The sequence below is a fragment of the Quercus lobata genome, chromosome 8 (genome assembly GCF_001633185.2).
Source record: "Quercus lobata isolate SW786 chromosome 8, ValleyOak3.0 Primary Assembly, whole genome shotgun sequence".
NCBI lineage: Eukaryota > Viridiplantae > Streptophyta > Magnoliopsida > Fagales > Fagaceae > Quercus > Quercus lobata.
The window spans coordinates 60,780,216-60,798,822 of NC_044911.1; the positions used below are offsets into that span (position 1 = coordinate 60,780,216).

Here is an 18,607-nt window from a genome sequence, read left to right on the forward strand (position 1 = left end):
TGACGTGGCTCTAAAAGTGATCAGGCGTGAGTGCCATAATGAGTTTCGTTACGCGATTGAGAAGATTAGTTTGGCCAAAAAAGCTTGGGATACTTTGGCAGCAATATGCGCACTCCCCAAAAGTAAGTTAAATAGGTATCTCTACATCTCTCTCTAAAATGCACATGTTCAAACATTTTTAACGTAACACCTTAAATTAACTATAGCTAATGATCAAAGGAATAACTAAATAGGTAAGATTTAATGTTACACATAAAACAGTATTGATATTTTCGTACATGTATATTCTCATTAGGATTTAATAAGTTTTCTTCAAAATTTATGTATCGAATAATTGTATTTGCAATTGCAGTTGCTTTTGAATTTCTTGCGGATGACGGGAACAATTATTTGGATTGGAGTCTTAAAGTGAAAGCCATATTGACGGATCGACAACTCTGGGACATTGTGGAAGGAATCGATGACCCTCCCAAAGCAGAAAAGAATGACATGGCTTTAGGACTGATCAAGTATTCAAGTTTTTGGTTTCAGGCCGGGTTCGATGACCAGCTTGAGAGTATTACTTCCGCCAAAATTGTTTGGGATGCTTTGGCAGCAATATGCGCAGTCTCCGAAAGTAAGTTACATATAGGTATCTCTAGATCTCTCTCTAAAATGCACATGCTCAAACATTTTTAATTTAGTATAGTTATCCAGTATGAGTCCGATAAATGTGTATCAAGAACGAAAGTTTAACGTTTTCAGGGAAAAAAAAGGGGGAAAAACATCAAACACAAACTTTCATTCTTACTGGTGTAACTAACAGCACTGCTGTTAGTTACACTTGGAAGTTAGTACACACCACGACCAACTAGAGGTCTAAGCCAACCAAAACAACTGTTGTTATTGGTTATTACCAACTTATCAAACAATAAAAGCTTTATCTAAAAAACAAAAATTCAAACAGAACCTCAACCATATATACACACCAACCAATTACATTAACTCTCTCTCTCTCTCTCTCTCTCTCTCTCTCTCTCTCTCTCTCTCTCTCTCTCTCTCTCTCTCTCTCTCTCTCTGTTTATTATAACATCAAATCCGACTTTGGGTTTGTAATAAAAATATTACTTTCTACGTTACCCACTTAACTTTGAATCAATAATACTTCCTTTAATGACTTAATTAATCCTATTTGCATTTTTTATATTCACTTAACTTATGAGTTATGTGGACTCCAGTTAGCTCAACTAATAAAGTCTTTAATGGTTGAATAAGAGATTTTGGGTTCAATCTCTGCCTACACTAAAAACCGATTGGTGTTTTGGTCTGATGATAAAAAATTATTATCAGGAACGGACGTTATAGGTTGACACTATTTAAAAAAAAAAAAAAAAAAAACTTATGAGTTATAAGTTTGATTTATATATGGTAATATAGAATTGCACAAATATTTTTTTATATATTTAATTTTTTAATTCCTTGTCCATATTTGATTAAGAATCAAAATACTAAATTAGACTAGAGTAGAATTTCTATCTTGTATAAAAAAAATTTAAAAAAAAAAATGCTATAAGTTATGCAATGCTAAGAGTTTTGCAGCTCCACTAATACTTTTAGATGCTTCTAATGAAGACATTCAGAGTTCAATTCCCCCTCTCCCCAACTATTCATATAGTCATGCAATATGTTCACATGTCAAAACCTATTCTAATTCTATTATTAAAAAACAAGATATATATTCGCTCAAAAAAAAAAAAACAAGATATATTTCTTTTAATGTATATGCATGCACATATGCTATACTTATGTGTGTTTTTTAAGTTTGTCAGATTTAGGACAAATGTTTGTACTTGTATATTACGCTCCAAATCCTAGTATTTTTTTTTCTTTCCAAAAAATAATTTATTCATTAGGAAAAATTAAAAAGTAGCAAATGATTATTAAACATTACATTAGTTAGTAGTCTGCAAGTAACATAGGGAACTCGAATGATACATAATGAATCTTCCTTTTATCAATGCTGTACAGATATTCTCACAGATAAAAAGTGGATTTGCAGCTGTTATTGAACGTCTTGAGTCGATTCCAGCTGTTATTAAGCGTCTTGATGACGTAGACAATTATAGGGATTGGAGTCTTCAAGTGAAAACCTATTTGACGAATCAACAGCTCTTGGACATTGTGGAAAATGATGAAGCCGCTTTTGAGGCTTGGTCCGAGAAGAATGCCATGGCTTTAGCAGTGATCTTGTTTTCATGCGGATATCGCTTACGTTTCTCGATTTGGGGGATTACTTCGGCCAAAGTTACTTGGGATACTTTGGCAGAAATATGCGAATTCCACAAAAGTGATTACATAGGTATTTCTAGATCTCTCTCTAAAAAATGCACATGCTCATGGTCAAACATTTTTATGGTTGGATATGTAGTCTATATATATATCAAGAAAGAAAGTAAACTTTTTATAAAAAAGAAAGAAAGAAAGAAAACTCAAACGCGCATCGCTGCTGTTAAAACTTGGCAGCTAGCTCACCCTTGACCAACCAGATCAAAACCAAGCAAAACAACTGTAGTTATTACAAACCAAACAATAAAACCTCAATTATATATATACACACCCTCTAAATTACACTAACTATATTTTCTAGGGTACCTTCTTAATTTTGAATAAGTAGTACTGGTTATAATGACTTAATTAATTTTATTGGCATTTTTTTATAGAAAAAGTTAACGGATCTCTTTGAAGTATTAGTTTAGAAACTTTTTTTAGAAATTTTTTATGGAAAAAAAGTTATTAATTTTAGAGAAATGATATATCCACAATAATTTTACAAAATTTTCACAACAAATTTTACATGGCAAATTGTTACTAACAGTTACTAGTGGGTAAAAAAAAATTTCAATAGTAGATTCATATTAGAATTAGTAATAAATTACCATTTAAGATTTGTTGTAAAAATATTGTGAAAATGTTGTAATCATAGCACTTCTCTTCATTTTTTTTGACAGCTTTTTTATATTTTCTATAAAAATGATATTAAAATTTTACTAAAATGGTTCATGAACAAATTTTCTAAAAGCATCCGTTAACCGGACTTTTTTTTTAATTAATTCACTTATCAAGTTTGATGAATGGACATATAGAATTGTATAAATATTTTATCCTCATTTAAATTTTTAATTGCTTGTCCATATTTGATTGAGAACTAAAATATTAAATTAATTATAGTTAATGATCAAAGGAATAACTGAATTGGTCAGATTTAATGTTACAATAAAATAGTATTGATATTTTTTACATTTATATGCTCATTAGGATTTAATAAGATAATAAGTTCTCTCCAACATTATGTATCAAACAAAATTGTTTGCAATATATTTATAAGTTATGTAATACAAAGTTTTGCAGCTTAACTAGTATTTTTTTAGTGTTTTTAATGAAAACATTCAGGATTCAATTCTCTTCATCCCAACTAATAATATAAGTAATCCAATATGTTTAAAAGTTATGACCTATTCTAATATTAAAAATTAAGAGATATTTTTTCTAATATTTGCACATGCGCTTATGCATGTTTGTATATTTATGTGGGTGTTTTAAGGGTTTATTTTTTATTTTTAAGTATCTTGCAAAAGATAGATAGCAAAAGTTTCGTATATGTACATAATATATCTAATTGCTTCTATCAAAAAAAGAACATATAGATATAATTGCTGTTCTTTTACTTTTAGTTCCTGAGGAATATGATTACATGGCTTGGAGCGTCCGGATGGAAGCTTATTTGAAGCAGCAAAGACTTTGGAACATTGTTGAAGCAGCCACCGAACCCGAAGATGATTGGAGCAAGAAGAATGTCAAAGCTTTATATTTGATCTGGGAATCGTCGGATGCATTTTTTAGCTTTAAGAAAAGTACAAGAACTGCCCAAATTGCTTGGGATACCTTGGCAGAATTTGGCAAATCAGGAGGTAGCTATCTCTCTTTTAATTTCTTCTTGTACAGAATAGTAGCTATCTCTCTTCCGTCTTTAGAAAATGAACGTGATCAAACATTCTAAAATAAGCTTAATCCGCAGGACAACGACAAACTTATATATAGACTGCAAATTTATGAAGATAAAGATATAACTCACAATATTTAAAATTTTAATTTATTAATAAAATCATTTTTCTCTGATTTTGGCAAAATTATGTGTGCAATGTTTTAAACTATAAAAACTTAAATTTAAACAATTAATCTTTGATCACCACGAAATCTTGCAATGATAGAGAATATAGGAAGATAATATAATCTAACAACAGATTCATCTAAATTCGCATTCAATTGAAAAATAATGAGTGATGTAACATTCTTTAAAGTTACACCAGGTGTAATTCTATAATCAATGACATAACTTTTTTTTTTTTTTTGATAGGAACATAACTATTGATCTTTGATGAATAAAAATCCTCTGTACTATTTTTTGTGTATCATTCTATGTTCCACCAATCATAACTTGTTATATGTATAATTTTTTTTCCATTTTAAACTCCAGTTATTTTATAAGAAAAATAAAATCAATACATGGCAAGTTGTGATTGGTAGAACATAGAGTGGTACACAAAAAATGGTACATAGGATTTGTATTCATCTTTAATCACCATGAAATAAAATGGAAAGATGATAATTATAGTTATGAGTTATTCTAAGTAGATTTTCATTTTTAATGAATATGATAGAATTTGAATCTATGTTATCCATTCTTAATGATCACTCTTTATCATCAAATTAAGATATTATTTTTTTTTATTTTTTTTTTTTAGTGTTGGCATAATTTGAGTCCATGTCTTTTATAATAGTTTGGGAGAAAACATAATACCATTAATAATCCGTACCAGTTTAGAACCACGATATTGGGGTGACTCTAGAGATAATATCAAGAAGCCTTTCTCACTCTCTTCTTAATAAAGTGTAATTTTCTCACTCTAGGGATAAAGTGTAATTTTCTCTTCACAAAATGATAGCTATGTCACTACATTTTCATGTCAAGAGTTTTGTAACTCGATTGACATCTCTTAATATTTCTAATAAAGATATCCAAAGTTCACCACCCCCTCTTCCAACCATTACTATAAAAATCTTCAAAAAGTATATAAATAAATAATATCTTCACTTACTTATACTTTGCACTATATGTGTTTTGGGTGGAGTTTAGTGTATAACCCTTGTGCAAATAAGATTATTCTTTTAGCGTATCTTTTTCTGTTTTTTATAATTTGATAGTTTAAAATGTGGATATCTTTATTGAAAATTCTAAGAGGTGTAAGTTGAAATCTAGATCAAAAATTTTGTAATTACTATTAGATACTCTAAATCTTTTAATTTTTAAAATATTGAAAAACTTGGCAGGGGTAAGGAGTGAACTCCGTAAGAGCATCCACACCAGCTCATGCAAATTTATCATCTATTTTACACGGAAAAAGCTACTTTTTCTATTTTACATTATCACATTTCTAAAACACCCACATCAGTTCTTCTATTTTACAAATCTATTCTAATTAAATAATATTATTTATTATTTTTTTATTATTAGGTATTAAAACCGTTTTTCTCTCTTTTCCTCACCCATTCTCTCTTTCCCTCACCCACTCAGCTCGTCCGTTTCTCTCTGCTCGCCTGTTTCTCTCTTCCCCTCACCCACTCCCAGCTCGCCGACCCAGCCGATCCAGCTCGCCGATCCAGCTCGTCGCCGTCACTGCCTCAGCCACCGGTCGATTCCACTCCCAACTCGCTCGTTTCTCTCTTTCCCTCACCCACTCCCAGCTCACCTACCCAGTCGATCCAACTCACTCCCAGCTCGCCGCCGTCGCTGCCTCAGCCACCAGTCGATTCCACTCCCAGCTCGCCCGTTTCTCTCTTTCCCTTACCCACTCTCAGCTCGCCTACCCAGTCGATCCAGCTCACTCCCAGCTCGTCGCCAGTCGATCTAGCTCACTCGGGCGACAGATCCGGCTCTGTTGGGCGGGTTTTCTGGTGGGTGTGTTTTGTTTTTGGGTTGGGTTTCTCGGTGAGTTTTAATGGATTTTGAGTTGGGTTGATTTTTGGGTTTTTGTTGATTTTGGGTTGGGTTGATTTTTGAGTTTCTATTGATTTTGGGATATTTTTCTGTGCTTGGTTGCGGTGTTTGGTGGTGGCGCTGGGTTTGGTGGTTGGGTTTGTTGTAGTTTGGTGGTGGCGGTGGCACTGGCGCTGGGATATTCTTCTTCCTTGCCGCGTTAGTTTGTTGCAGTTTGATGGAGGAGAGAGAAAAAAAGAATAAAAAATTATTTACACATTGAACAGTAACCGTGTATATATGCACGGTTACTATTCATATACACGTCTGGGTGTATATTTTACACTTCTTTACACCCATTGATGTGGGTGTTTTTTTGCCTAAAATGTGTAAATCTTGCACCTTTTTGTATTTTAGAGGATTTTACATGAACTGATAAGGATGCTCTAAGTATCTATCATTTAGGCAGTTTCTCCGTAATGGTAATTTGTCCGCTGTTAATCGGTTCATTGACTCCTGTCCGGAGGCACAGAGTGAAATAATCGCAAATACAGGAAGTACGGCTTTACACATTGCTATCCTTGCTGGACATCATAGTATTGTGAAGGAGTTGGTGAACATGTTGCCGACAGACAAATTATTAGAAATAAAAGATAAAGATGGTAATACGTTTCTTGGTTTTTGTGCTCTTGTTGGAACCACCGAGATGGCGAAATGCATAGTTGATAAGTGTCCGAACTTACTTGGCATTGCGAATGGACCACATGCACTCATTCCAGTCGTGATGGCCCTTACGCATAACTCCAATTCAATAGCTATGGCTCAATATCTCCTTTCTAAAACTGATCTGAAAATTCTAAGTCCAGGAAAAGACCGCAATGGTGCTACGTTTGTTACTCGATGCATTTATTCCAAAGCTTTTGGTAAGAATTTTTTTTTTTTTTTTTTTTTAGAAGATGGTAAGAAATTTAATTAGATTTGACCATACACTTGTTATAATTATTATTTGGGTAAAATATAGTTAACACCTTTTAAGTTTGGGACAATACCAACCAAGTTCAAAATTTTTCAAAACTAACTTAGTTCCTAATCACTGTAAGAGAGGAGAAAAAAGAGTAACGGTTTAGAATCCAAGTGAGTTAAGGAACTTTGTTTTATTCTATTATTATTTTGACAATCACTGGTTATTTCTATGCTTTGAAATATCATTTATGATTCCCTTTCAATTAGTTCCTTCTGTTTGTGACTCAATAGGTATGGCTTTTAATGCACTGGAAAAATTCCCTACTTTGGTGACTGCTTTAGATATTGAGAACGAGTCCCCTGTGCTCAGGGGCGGAGCCACGTTGCCCCTTGGGGGGGCCGTGGCCCCTGCAAAAAAAAAAAAGGGTCCAGCAGGTTATATTGAAATTTTAATTGGGCCCCCGCAATTATTTACATCAGGCCCCCCCTCCCTTTTCTGTTCAATTCACTCCCAGACCCAAGCAACTTTAGTTTCAATTGTAGGCTTCTTTTATCTTCTAATAAAACAAAACATGGCCCTTTATATTTAAATACCCAAAGGCACTACTCAATAAATTAACATTTTATCACTCATTCTCAATCTCAAAATTAGAACCCTTTCTTTTGCTATTTTTTTAGAGAGTTGCTACATCTACAAAATTTTTACAGTATTTTTACAAATCATAAGTGGTTAGTTATTATTGGTTCAAATTTGAATTTAACACTAAGATTACTTTTTTGCTCCAACAATAACAATCAATAACAACCTGCCACTTAGAATTTGTTGTAAAAATGTTATAAAAATATTGTAGACATATCATTTCTCTTCTTTTTATTCTCTTCTTGTCTTCTGTGTACACGCCACCGCCCACTCCACTAGTACCAGCAACCCCCAAACAAAACAAAACCTCAGCTTAGCCCTCCTTTCAAACTCAGTCCTCACGATCCAAAAAAAAAAAAAAAAACTTGACCATTATTTTCTTTCTTCTTGCTTTCTTAAAATAAATCATTCAGAGGATAAGTTTTCAGTTTTCTTTTCTTTCTTCAGCACACCTTCATCTCTTTTTTTAGTGTTTTTTTTTTTCTTCTTCTCAACTATATACGCTTACTTAAATATTTACATGCACTTTAATTTTTCATAGATTTTTAGAGAAATATATGATTGAAGGCATGGGGAGGTATGAATAACATCCATATAATTAATAATATGAATGATGATAGGTTGACTGTTTAAATTACAGTGGAAAATTTTTTTTTTCTTAAGTACGAATAACATCCATATAATTAAGTAAAAATTTCTAATTAAGAGTTTATTTTTTAAGTTCTTTTCAGGTTAATTTTTGAGTTATATTCTTAAAACTTAAAGAATTATGAGCAAACGAAAAACAATTGATGCATTCTTTAAGAAAAAAGATGTTAGCAATTCAGAATTTAGGACACCTATGATTGTAGAAACAAATGTGGTTATAGATATAAATGTTGATACTTCAATGCCTAATAAACACCCTCCCAAATATTCAAGAATTCAATCTGAAGAGATAGATTGTGATCCAAGATCACGTAAACAAATATGTGAATTTCCTATCAACAAACAAGATGAATCTGACGAGTTTATCTCAAAGGAGGTCCATATCAACCTAAAAAATATAGACTGTCCATACAACAATGATAATTATCGTTGTCAAAAATCGGCCCCCCCATATAAAAAATCCTGGCTACGCCCCTGCCTGTGCTAGCACTAGCTAGCATGTCTTTTGCATGTACGAGTGGAAATCAGCTCAGATTTTGGACACTGGATCTATAACTGTGAGTCTCACTCTCTTTTCTCTTCCGCCATTAAATTATGGACAAAATTTGAGGACAAACTATGATGTAGCTAATTGTTACAACTCTCACTGAAAACATTAACCTGGCTATATAGTTTGAAAAACTAACTGTTGGATTGTATGTTTTAATTTTATGACTTTAACATGCATGTCAAATTTTTTGTCAATCAAATGTTATTTACTATTTGATTCATAAATTTATTTTTTATATTTAATTTTACGTTACAAAAACTTAAAATTTAAATATTTAACTAATGACATAGTTATTAATATTTGATATTTTGAAAATTTTGCAACCATGAAGGATATAATAAGAAAATGTAATCCAATAGTGAATTTATCAAAGTTCATATTTATCTATAATATATTATAAAAGTTAGATCCCTACAACTGGTAAATGCATAAAATGGTGATACATGTCTCTTTGACAATGCATAAATCACTGGCACGTATCATCTTTTGTAACTTCCTCTATATATTACGTATAATAAGGTTGTTCATAACATCATTATGGCAAACATGACATTTTTTTCTTCTATGTATTACCAGTAAATATGTAAATAAACATTAAATGCGTATTATAAATTCAACCATCTATAATAAATATTCACTATAACGTCCTTTAAATATCCCATCAAATTTTTTCCTTTTCTTTTTCTCATGGTCTTTTTTTTATTATTATTATTTTTTTAAAGTAATTTAAAGGGCATATTTTTGTAAAAAAAGGAAAAAAAAAAGATTAAAGTAATGTTTGATTTGAGGTCAAAAAACTATGTAGGTGAAGAAGCTAAACAGTTAATAATGAATAGCTAAGTACAATACCGTTGCATTTGTCAATGCATAAATCATATATATATATATATATATAAGTTGAATCCCCAAAAATGATGGATACACAAAATGGTAACACGTGTCCCTTTGTCGTGGCACAAACAAAAAAATTTCTTGATCATTGCTTCTATGTCGTGGCACAAACCCAATGGTAATTTGAAACATCCTATGGCATAAGTGGGGATGGCTTGAACTACTGATTTGATCAAAACCTCTGTACTTGCTCGAGATAGTAATTTACCTTTCCACCCTTGCAATTTTCTTCACACCATTTCTTTTATGTAACTAAAACTTGCTTTTTTTCCCCCCTACCCACCAAGGTTGGAAACCCCAAATATTTCTCGTAAAATTTTATTTCTTGAACCCCCAATGCTCTTTTCATCTCTTGCTGAGTTACTTATTGAGTGGACTTGCTGAAAAAGATTTATTTTCTTACTGGATGAAACTTCATAATCTGATAGAATTTTCAGAACATTACCACACTCTTGGGAGTTTGCCCCGCAAAAAAGGAGGCTATCATCTACAAAAAAAAAAAAAAATAAAAAAAAATAAAATAAAAAAATAAAAATAAAGATTTAGCTTTGGGCCTCTCTTGCAAAGAGAGAAGCCATTAATCTCCTTAGCTCTTGTTGCTTGCATAATCAGCCCATGCAATCCTTCAGTACATTACAAGAAGAGGAAGGGAGATAGAGGATCCCCTTGCCTAATCCCCTTAGAAGGGTGAATCATCCCCTTAGCTCTCTATTGACAAGTATTGAATACGAAATTGTGCGTACACATTCCATGATTAGATCAATCCACCTTGAATAAAACCTCATTCTCCTCGTTAGCTTTTCCAAGAAACACTACTCCACATGGCCATATGCTTTGCTCATATCAAGCTTGAGCGCCATAAAATCATGTTTCCCTGAATTATGTCTCTTCATACTATGTAGAGTCTTAAAAGCCACTAAAATATTGTCAAAAATAATGCGATTCTTAGCAAAGGCATATGGATGCCCCATAACGAGCTCTGGCAAGAATTGTTTTAACCTGTTTGCTAGAACCTTTGAAAAAACCTTATACATTACATTGCATAGGCTAATTGGGTGATATTCAGAAACTAAAATAGGGCTTTTAACTTTAGGGATAAGGTTGATAAAAGTATGGTTTATGGGATGAGATAATTTACCTGAATTCAACCAAGAGAGAATAGATTGTGTTACCTCCTGGTTCATAATTCCCTAGAAATGCTGAAAAACAATGGTAGCATTCTGTCCGGCCCTGATGCTTTAAGCAGAGCCATTTGTTTAAGAGCCTTATGAACTTCCCACGCCATAAACTCACCTATTAAATGGGAATTTACTTTAGTTGAGACCATCTGTGGAACATACCCCAAAGTCTTTAGTAGAAGGACTAGACTAGATGTGGTGAAAAGCTCCCCATAAAAATCAATCAAAGTTTGCCCAATCCCATTTGGTTGGTCTTGCCATCGGCCCTATAACGTCTCATCAGTTAAAAAAAAAAAATCAAATTGTTGGTTCCCACGTGCTCCCCACCTAACCCCACTACCCATCACACAATCCACTCCCTCTTTTCTCTCTTTGGCCGGTCACTCCCACTCTTGTTCTCCTTTTCTTTTTCTTTTTCAGTCAACACAACACACATACACACACTCCTCTCCCTCACCCTCCCACCGGTACATTCCTCATCATCACCCCTACCATTTTTTCCAGCAAAATCACTAGAAAATCCTCAAGAACATCACATCTTCACACAAGTTAATTGAGGTAAAATTTTTAATCTCTTTTGATGAGTATTATATTCTTGTTTGAGGTTATTTTACCCAAGCTTTAATAATGATTTTCATGTGATTTAAGAGCTTTGGAAATGATATTCATGTGTTATACATATGGGTTTTGGTCTTGGTGGATGTATTTGATGAGTGTGTTCATGATTTTTACAATGTTGGGTATCTAAGGCTTGTTATGGTGAAAATTTAGGGGTTTTGAGGTATATTTTGTGAAATAAATTGTGAATATAATTTTATGGTTCATTTGGAGCTAGTTAAAGATCTAAATTGTTTGTTTGAAAGGATATTGTGATTTTGGTGTCATGGGTCTCTTGATGATGTTGTGAAAACCTTGTGGAAACTATTTATAAATTATTGAGGTTTTGATGTTAGAAATAATACCTTGTATGATTCATAAGTATAATGGGAGTCTATGTCTTGTAAAGTGATTGGTTGAGAAACTTTGGAGATGGAAAATATTATTTGTGAGGCTAAATTTAGGCTTGCCTAATTTAGTGCTTATTTGGCAATTCCTAATATTTAGCTAGATACAATTTCAAGCTTTGTGCTTATTTTGATAAGTTTGCTTGGTATTGTTTAGATTCTAGCTAATTTCTTTTGGAGCTTGGAAAATTAATTTTTTTGCGGGTTGCGAGGTAAGTAGCTTTTAATGGGATTTTTGGAAAAATAATCACGTTGTATAAACATTATTTTTGGGTCAAACACATTTTGGAAAATTAATGGTGGAACTATGTTTTTTTAAAAGGTGTTGTGTTATGACCCTACTGTATATGATTATATATGAAAATGCATATTCTTATTGCATATGGGGGATTTGCATGATTTGTTAGCAAAGAAAAGACTAGCATCTTTGATTAAATTCTAGAAAATGCGTATTATGGATTTATTGCATTATTTGCAAAAATATAAAGATGTTTTATCTTGACCTATGTTATTTGGGAAGTTAATACAAAATCTCTTTGGCAAGAAATGAGTTGAAGGCTTTAAGAACCTTGTGAATATCTTGGGCATTCAAATATTTTATGAAACTACTTAGAAGTGAATTATGTATTTTGAATTAAAGTTATGTGAGCTCTCTATGTTCTACCCATGTGCTATGACATGTGATTACTCGGTGATTACCTAGCTAGATACTATAGTCTGTGTGACATTAGTATCTTAGCACCCGTCTTTGTGATGGTTATTAGTTCCGGTTTTGTGTCGGCAATGAGTTCCGGCTTTGTGTCGGCAGTTTAGTTTCGGCTTTGTGTCAATAATGAGTTCCGGCTTTGTGTCGGCGATTATCATGTGGCCTTGGGTTAGATTTTCTAGTTTGGAACGGTGTTGTTATTGCTCACAGTATAGTAAGTAGTTTCATGTTGAGATATTTTGAGGAATATATAGTATGTAATCTCATGAGAACATTTTGAGAAGCTTTGTGCTGTGTCAATTTATTCATTCTTGTCATATTACTTTTGGGAAATGGTTTTGTAGAAACTATTTGGAAACTCCCGAATTAAAAGCATGATTTGTAAATTGTTACCATCATAAAACTTGCATTTCCCCCACCCCCTTTAATTATGCTACTTACTAGGCTCTGTCTCATCCCATTATTTTATAACATTTCAGAGTAGGCAACAATCTTTTGAGACAGCTTTTTGGTGGCTAATAGTAGTTAGACTAACTACTAATGGAGGCTGAACTTTGGTAATGGGTATATTAGATGATGTACATCTTAGAATAGGCTTGACTCATTCTTTTGTATATTATAGTGGCTGTGATGTTATTTCCCACTGATGAGACAAGCTGATGATATGTAATTAATTATTCAGAACTCTATTCTTTTGTGGCCAATGGTCTTTGTAATTATTGCTTAGAGCCCTGACTTACTCTGAAAGTATATTCAATGGAATTATTATGATAATCCTTGATGTTAGAACTTGATATAATTTTGTGGATTGGATTGTCAAAAAGGAAAGAAAGAAAAAAATTTACAGGTACTTTGAGATGTCTTTCTCATGCTTCAAACCCTTTGGGGTTTGGGGTGTGACAGGCCCCATTTGTCTCTAATCCCCAAGATAGTTTTTTTCTAGTGTTTGTGAGTTGCTTTGCAATGAAAATGTTTGGAATTGCTATCACCTTTGCTTAGCCACAAAACCCTTGATCGTTGACTCCACATTCTGATTTTTCTGTCCAAAAGCACATTAATTTCAGCCTTTGAGTTCTTCGACTCGTGTATTGATTCCAATCCTTCTTGCTTCGGTCTCAGCTCTTTCCAAACTCTTTTTCCTCTCCTCCAGGTCCCGTTTAACATTTCCAAAACAATTCTTATTCCACCACTCTAAATCCTTGTTGCACTGGTCTATTTTTTTTTTTAAACATCATTATCTACCAGTATTTCCCCAGTAGAAGTCCACGCTGCCTCCATTGTTTCTGCACATCTTGCATCGGACAGCCATATCTCTTCCAAGTGAAACACTTTTTTCCTTGGTGAAACTTCCAGTCCGGTTGGATTAATGAGTGGAGCGTGGATTGAAGAAACACAATGCAAATGAGTAACCCGAGAGCCTAGAAATTGAAGAAACCAATTGCTTGTTGCCATGCCTATGTTAACCTCTCCCAAATGGAATGTCCATCTTCAAAGTGCTTGCTCCAAGTGAATTTAGGACCAACGAATCCTAGGTCCATGAAACCACATTCGTCAATAATGTCTCTGAAGCTTTGCATTTGATTATAGCTTCTTAAAGCACCTCCCAATTTTTCTTCTTACTTTGTTATCTCATTAAAGTCCCCAGCACAAAGCCAAGATATATTTGATCTGGAATTCAGACTTCTCAATTTGTTCCAAGCCTTGTGTCTCTTGTGAGTTTTTGGTTCGCCATCGAAACTTGTAAAACGTCACTCTATATCCAAATTCTTATCAATTGTGGTATTTATGAAATACCTCTGCAAATCCTCTACTGTAAAATTTACTATGTCTTTCCAGAAAAGCACCAAGTCCCCACCCCTACTTCCTCTTGGCACCTCCCACTTGTGATCAAAATTTATGTTATGAAGAATACGGTCTAGCCTTGCTTCATCTATCCATGTTTTGGCTATAAACACAATACAGGGATCTTTTACCCGGATCAAATCCCCAAGCTTTTTTCCTGTACGTTGGTTCACAAGCTCATGACAGTTCCTGACTAAGAGACTCATTGTGCTTGGCAGGGCTGGTGACCAACCTTTACCAATTTATTTATAACAGTACCATCTTCCTGAGAAACTTGATGCTTCTTATTTGATAATTCAAGAAAACTCTCACTAGAATCGTGTGTTCTTTTACCCAGACCTAATGAGCACACATTGGTGACAACACCCTCTGGAGGATTACTTGTTACCGTGTCCATGTCCTACTTGGAGTTTTGAAAGTTGAGGTAAAGGTATTTGGAATATCCTTTATAGACGACTTGGCTTCAGGGAGTCCTAGTGTCACAAGACTATTATCAGAATAAGGCTTACGGGACTTTGCAACCTCATCTTTTTTTGGGATTCAGATCTTCTAGATTTCTTAGAGTACTCTACCAAATAAATTTTCTTAAATCTTAACCATTCTTCAATAATTTAATGGTATGAATTTTGTCATGTCATCATTCTACTAACAATAATCTTAATTGTTTTGTTTGCAACATTATTTTATTATTTTAAGAATATTGTTAATAGAGTACTAACATGACAAAATTTAAACATTTAAATCATAAAAGAGTGATTAGAATTGAAGGAAATCTATTGGTAGAGTACCCTAAGAAATCTAGAAGATCTGAATCCCTTTTTTGTGGTGGTCACGATGGGAATCCAATCCACTCACAGAATTTTGGTTATCCAATTTCTGAAGATCTTGATCAATCTCCACTATTTCCTCAACAATTAATTCCCCCTGATTTCCTGCTACTGAGTAATTTGAAGGAATAAAATCTAGAGTGACTCGGCAAGGGAGGCATTTACTTCCTAAAATAAATCCCTTCCGTTATCATCGTTTTTTTTTTTTTTTCAAAAAATTACCATCGTTAATGCCTTCCCCGAAATCCTCAGTTTCCATATCCGAACTATCCACTGCCGTAGAAGCCACCTTCTCAACTCTGATCGCTGAAGCATCAACCTCCTTCGAATAATTAACCTGCAAGTGCACCGGATCTCTCTCGTAATATCCAGGTACGAATATTACACGCTTGCCTGTTGACTGATAGGGCAGAGCACGAAGGTTTGGACCGAATTGTTGTTGCGCCTCTGTAAGAGTACCTTTACTTTGGATCCACAAATTACAGTTCTTATTACCGTGATCAAGGCAACCACACCAGCGCTCGTACTTGAAGCTAATCCAAGCCTTCTCTCCACTCTCCAAAGTGATTACTCTTTCTCGACGTAACGGTAGAGAAATATCAACTATCACTCTAACCCGAATGAAATGTCCTCCATCATCATCCACTGCCCTTATGGATTGACTAACTTCCCCGATTGTTTCATATATGCTCTCAGCAACCTTCCTTGTCATGTATCTTATTGGTATATCATGGACCTGCACCCAAAAGGCAGCCTGTGTGAACGCAAGCTCGCGTATAGGATTATCACTCTCATATCTCTCCAAAACCACCAAATGTTTGTCAAAGCTCCTGCGTTGGTTAGAGATAATTTTGTCCTCATCATTTGAATTGTCGAGAACAAAATGAGCTAATTGGTCTCCAAGATGACGAATCTTAAATCCATTTGATGACCTCCAAATCTGTCTAAAAGTTCTCGCTACCGCCTCTCTGTTTAGAAAACGAGAGGTAAGGAATTTTGCTGCTACCATGAACTCTCTAGACCTCTGTAGCTTCTGTAATGAGAATCCTGAACTTTCCTTCTCAGAAGGATTAAGATTGTCCTTAAATTATTCTGCTATTTAGTTTGCACACACCTTGGAAGGATTTAATTTATAACAATAATTGTAGCACTAAACAATATTGCGCGGAGAACAACATTAGGATTTTATGTCATTCAAGAATAAAAAAATATACTAATATTCAAAACTAAATTAACAAATTCAAATTCAAACTAACATATATTAACTATTAACAAATAATAACAAAAATACAATACAAAAAAATAAATGTTTCTAATACATTTCTATTAATTTATTCATTTTAAAATATGGATTTTAGAGTTTTTTTTTTTAATTCTAAAAATGATATATAATTTATTTCGCATTAAATTTTGCAGAAATTTTACTTTATCTATATAATAATAAAGAGTCTTCTTAGAAAACCACCTTCTATTTTTTTTTTTTTAAATACTAACTGTGGTTGCACAATTTTCCTGGCCCAAACTCTATTGGCTTGGCCTTGGCCCAAAGCACAACCCACAATATGTATTTGTAGAGAATGGGTCTAAGAACTTGGCCTCAGTGAACCTATTCGGTCTAATGCATGGATAATATTGACACCGAGAATGGAAGCACCAGAAATGAACTCTCCTCCCTGATTCTATTCCTTTTTGCTTTCCCTACAATTTTTCCCCTCCCCTTCTCTGAGAGACTTTTTTACATTATATAGTTCTTCTCCTATCATCTCCACCTTACACTTGTTGATCATCCAAGCATCTACTTGAGCATCTGTCCCATCAGCCGCCCCCATCCCTCCCTTTGTGAGTTGCAGAGGCCAAGGCGGTACTGTTCAGGGGTCTTTTCCTCATTAATGCGGCCAAGAGGGTGGTTGGGGCGCAATTAATGTGGTGGTAGCCTTTGTCAGATATTTTGGAATTTTATTCATTTTATATGTGGGGAGGATGAACGGGAGTGAGTGGAGAGAGTTTTCTGTTTGGGCTTCGTGATGTCCGAGGATGAGTTACTCCTCGGACAGGTTTCCGTGACGTCATTGGGATTGAGCAGCGCTTCACACGTGGTTTTTCTTCACAGGACGCTCCTCGGACGGGCCTGAATTTGGAATAGCCCATCATATTTGGGCCGGGCCCCACAATAGCCCCTCAAAACTCCGGTTTTTATCTCCTTCCGAGGAGAAAAAGCGGGGTTTTGATGTCAGTGGAAAGATGGAAGTAGGGAGAGTCGTTGAGGCGCGCGTGCGAACCGCTACTTTTGACGCGCTACAATTTACGAGGCGCGGCCATTAACTTCTGGAGGCGTTATGTTCCCTTCATCTAACGGTGTGGCGCGGATCGAACGGCCATCATTTTTTTTCGTATTTTTAGGCAGGAGTGATCTTTTCTCTCTCCTCTCGTCTATATAAGACGTCAGAGGGGTTCAGTTACTTTTTTTATCTGCGTTTCCTAAACCTCCAAGGACTCCAGAGAACTCCAGCGAATCCCAGAGATACACGAACGTCTGCGTCCGTTACGCTATTTTACCGTTTCTGTGAAGCGTTTTGCCCCAAAAAAGATTTCCAGGCGATCCCTTAAGCGTTTAGTGAAGGTATCGGTACGTTTCGTTCATCTTGCCGTTTCAATTCCATCCTCGGACTCTAATTTTCTTCTCAGTCTTTACTTTCGTTTCCTCAGTTCAGTTCAGATGGGTAGATTTCAGAAATTAATAAAAACTCCAGCCGCCATGGAGGCCTTTAGGGCTAAATACCACATTCCCCCGGGGTTGGGCTGCAGTACTGTCCTCTTGAAGGAGTATTGACAGATAGAGGTCTGGGAGAGGTCGTTATCCCCATGATTGCTTTCATAGAGGGAGGGATGACACTTCCCATGCGTAGGATTACAAGGGACTACCTGTTCAACCATAGGTTGACGCCGTATCAGTGTGCCCCGAATATGTTCAAGATACTAGGCTGTGTAGATGTCTTAAACGAGCGGATGAATCTAGGCCTCACCTGGCATGATGTGGTTCATCTGTATGAATGTCACCGCATCGGGGAGGATGGGTACTATCTTAAGTCCCGGAACGAGGACGTTAGGTTGATCTCTTGTCTCCCAATATCCAATAAGACCGTGAAGAATGACTTGTAAGGTTGAATTTATTCAACCATCTTATTGGCTTTATTCCGTGCCAAATTTGCTTGTAATTCAGCATTTAGTAACCCTGTATTTAGGTGGGTTTGATGTAAGGGTAGTGAGTGAGATAGAGTGAAGTTTGCTCAAGAGTGTGCAAGAAAACAGAGTGTCGCGGCTGGGTCTCGCTGGTGACTCGCGGCT

At 34.8% G+C, this 18,607-nt stretch overlaps 1 protein-coding gene and 1 long non-coding RNA gene across 2 annotated transcripts; both read left to right on the forward strand.

Moving 5' to 3' along the window:
* Positions 1-1,977: 1,977 nt before the first annotated feature.
* LOC115957173 lies at positions 1,978-9,640 on the forward strand. The gene is made up of 6 exons (XM_031075390.1): positions 1,978-2,338; positions 3,711-4,019; positions 5,552-6,025; positions 6,454-6,936; positions 7,268-7,338; positions 9,620-9,640. Exons 1-6 carry the CDS (start codon positions 1,978-1,980, stop codon positions 9,638-9,640), a joined length of 1,719 nt encoding a protein of 572 aa, XP_030931250.1.
* Positions 9,641-11,253: 1,613 nt separating this feature from the next.
* Positions 11,254-13,274, forward strand: LOC115958115. The gene is made up of 2 exons (XR_004084453.1): positions 11,254-11,441; positions 13,073-13,274. It is a non-coding gene; the product is annotated as an uncharacterized LOC115958115 (long non-coding RNA).
* Positions 13,275-18,607: the final 5,333 nt, after the last annotated feature.

Coding starts and splice junctions, on each gene's coding strand:
- LOC115957173 (XM_031075390.1), top strand. CDS start 1,978: ATGAATCTTCCTTTTATCAATGCTGTACAGATATTCTCACAGATAAAA. Junction 4,020..5,551: donor TCCGTCTTTAGAAAATGAAC/GTGATCAAACAT, acceptor TTTTATTATTAG/GTATTAAAACCGTTTTTCTC. Junction 6,026..6,453: donor TTTTTGGGTTGGGTTTCTCG/GTGAGTTTTAAT, acceptor TGAACTGATAAG/GATGCTCTAAGTATCTATCA.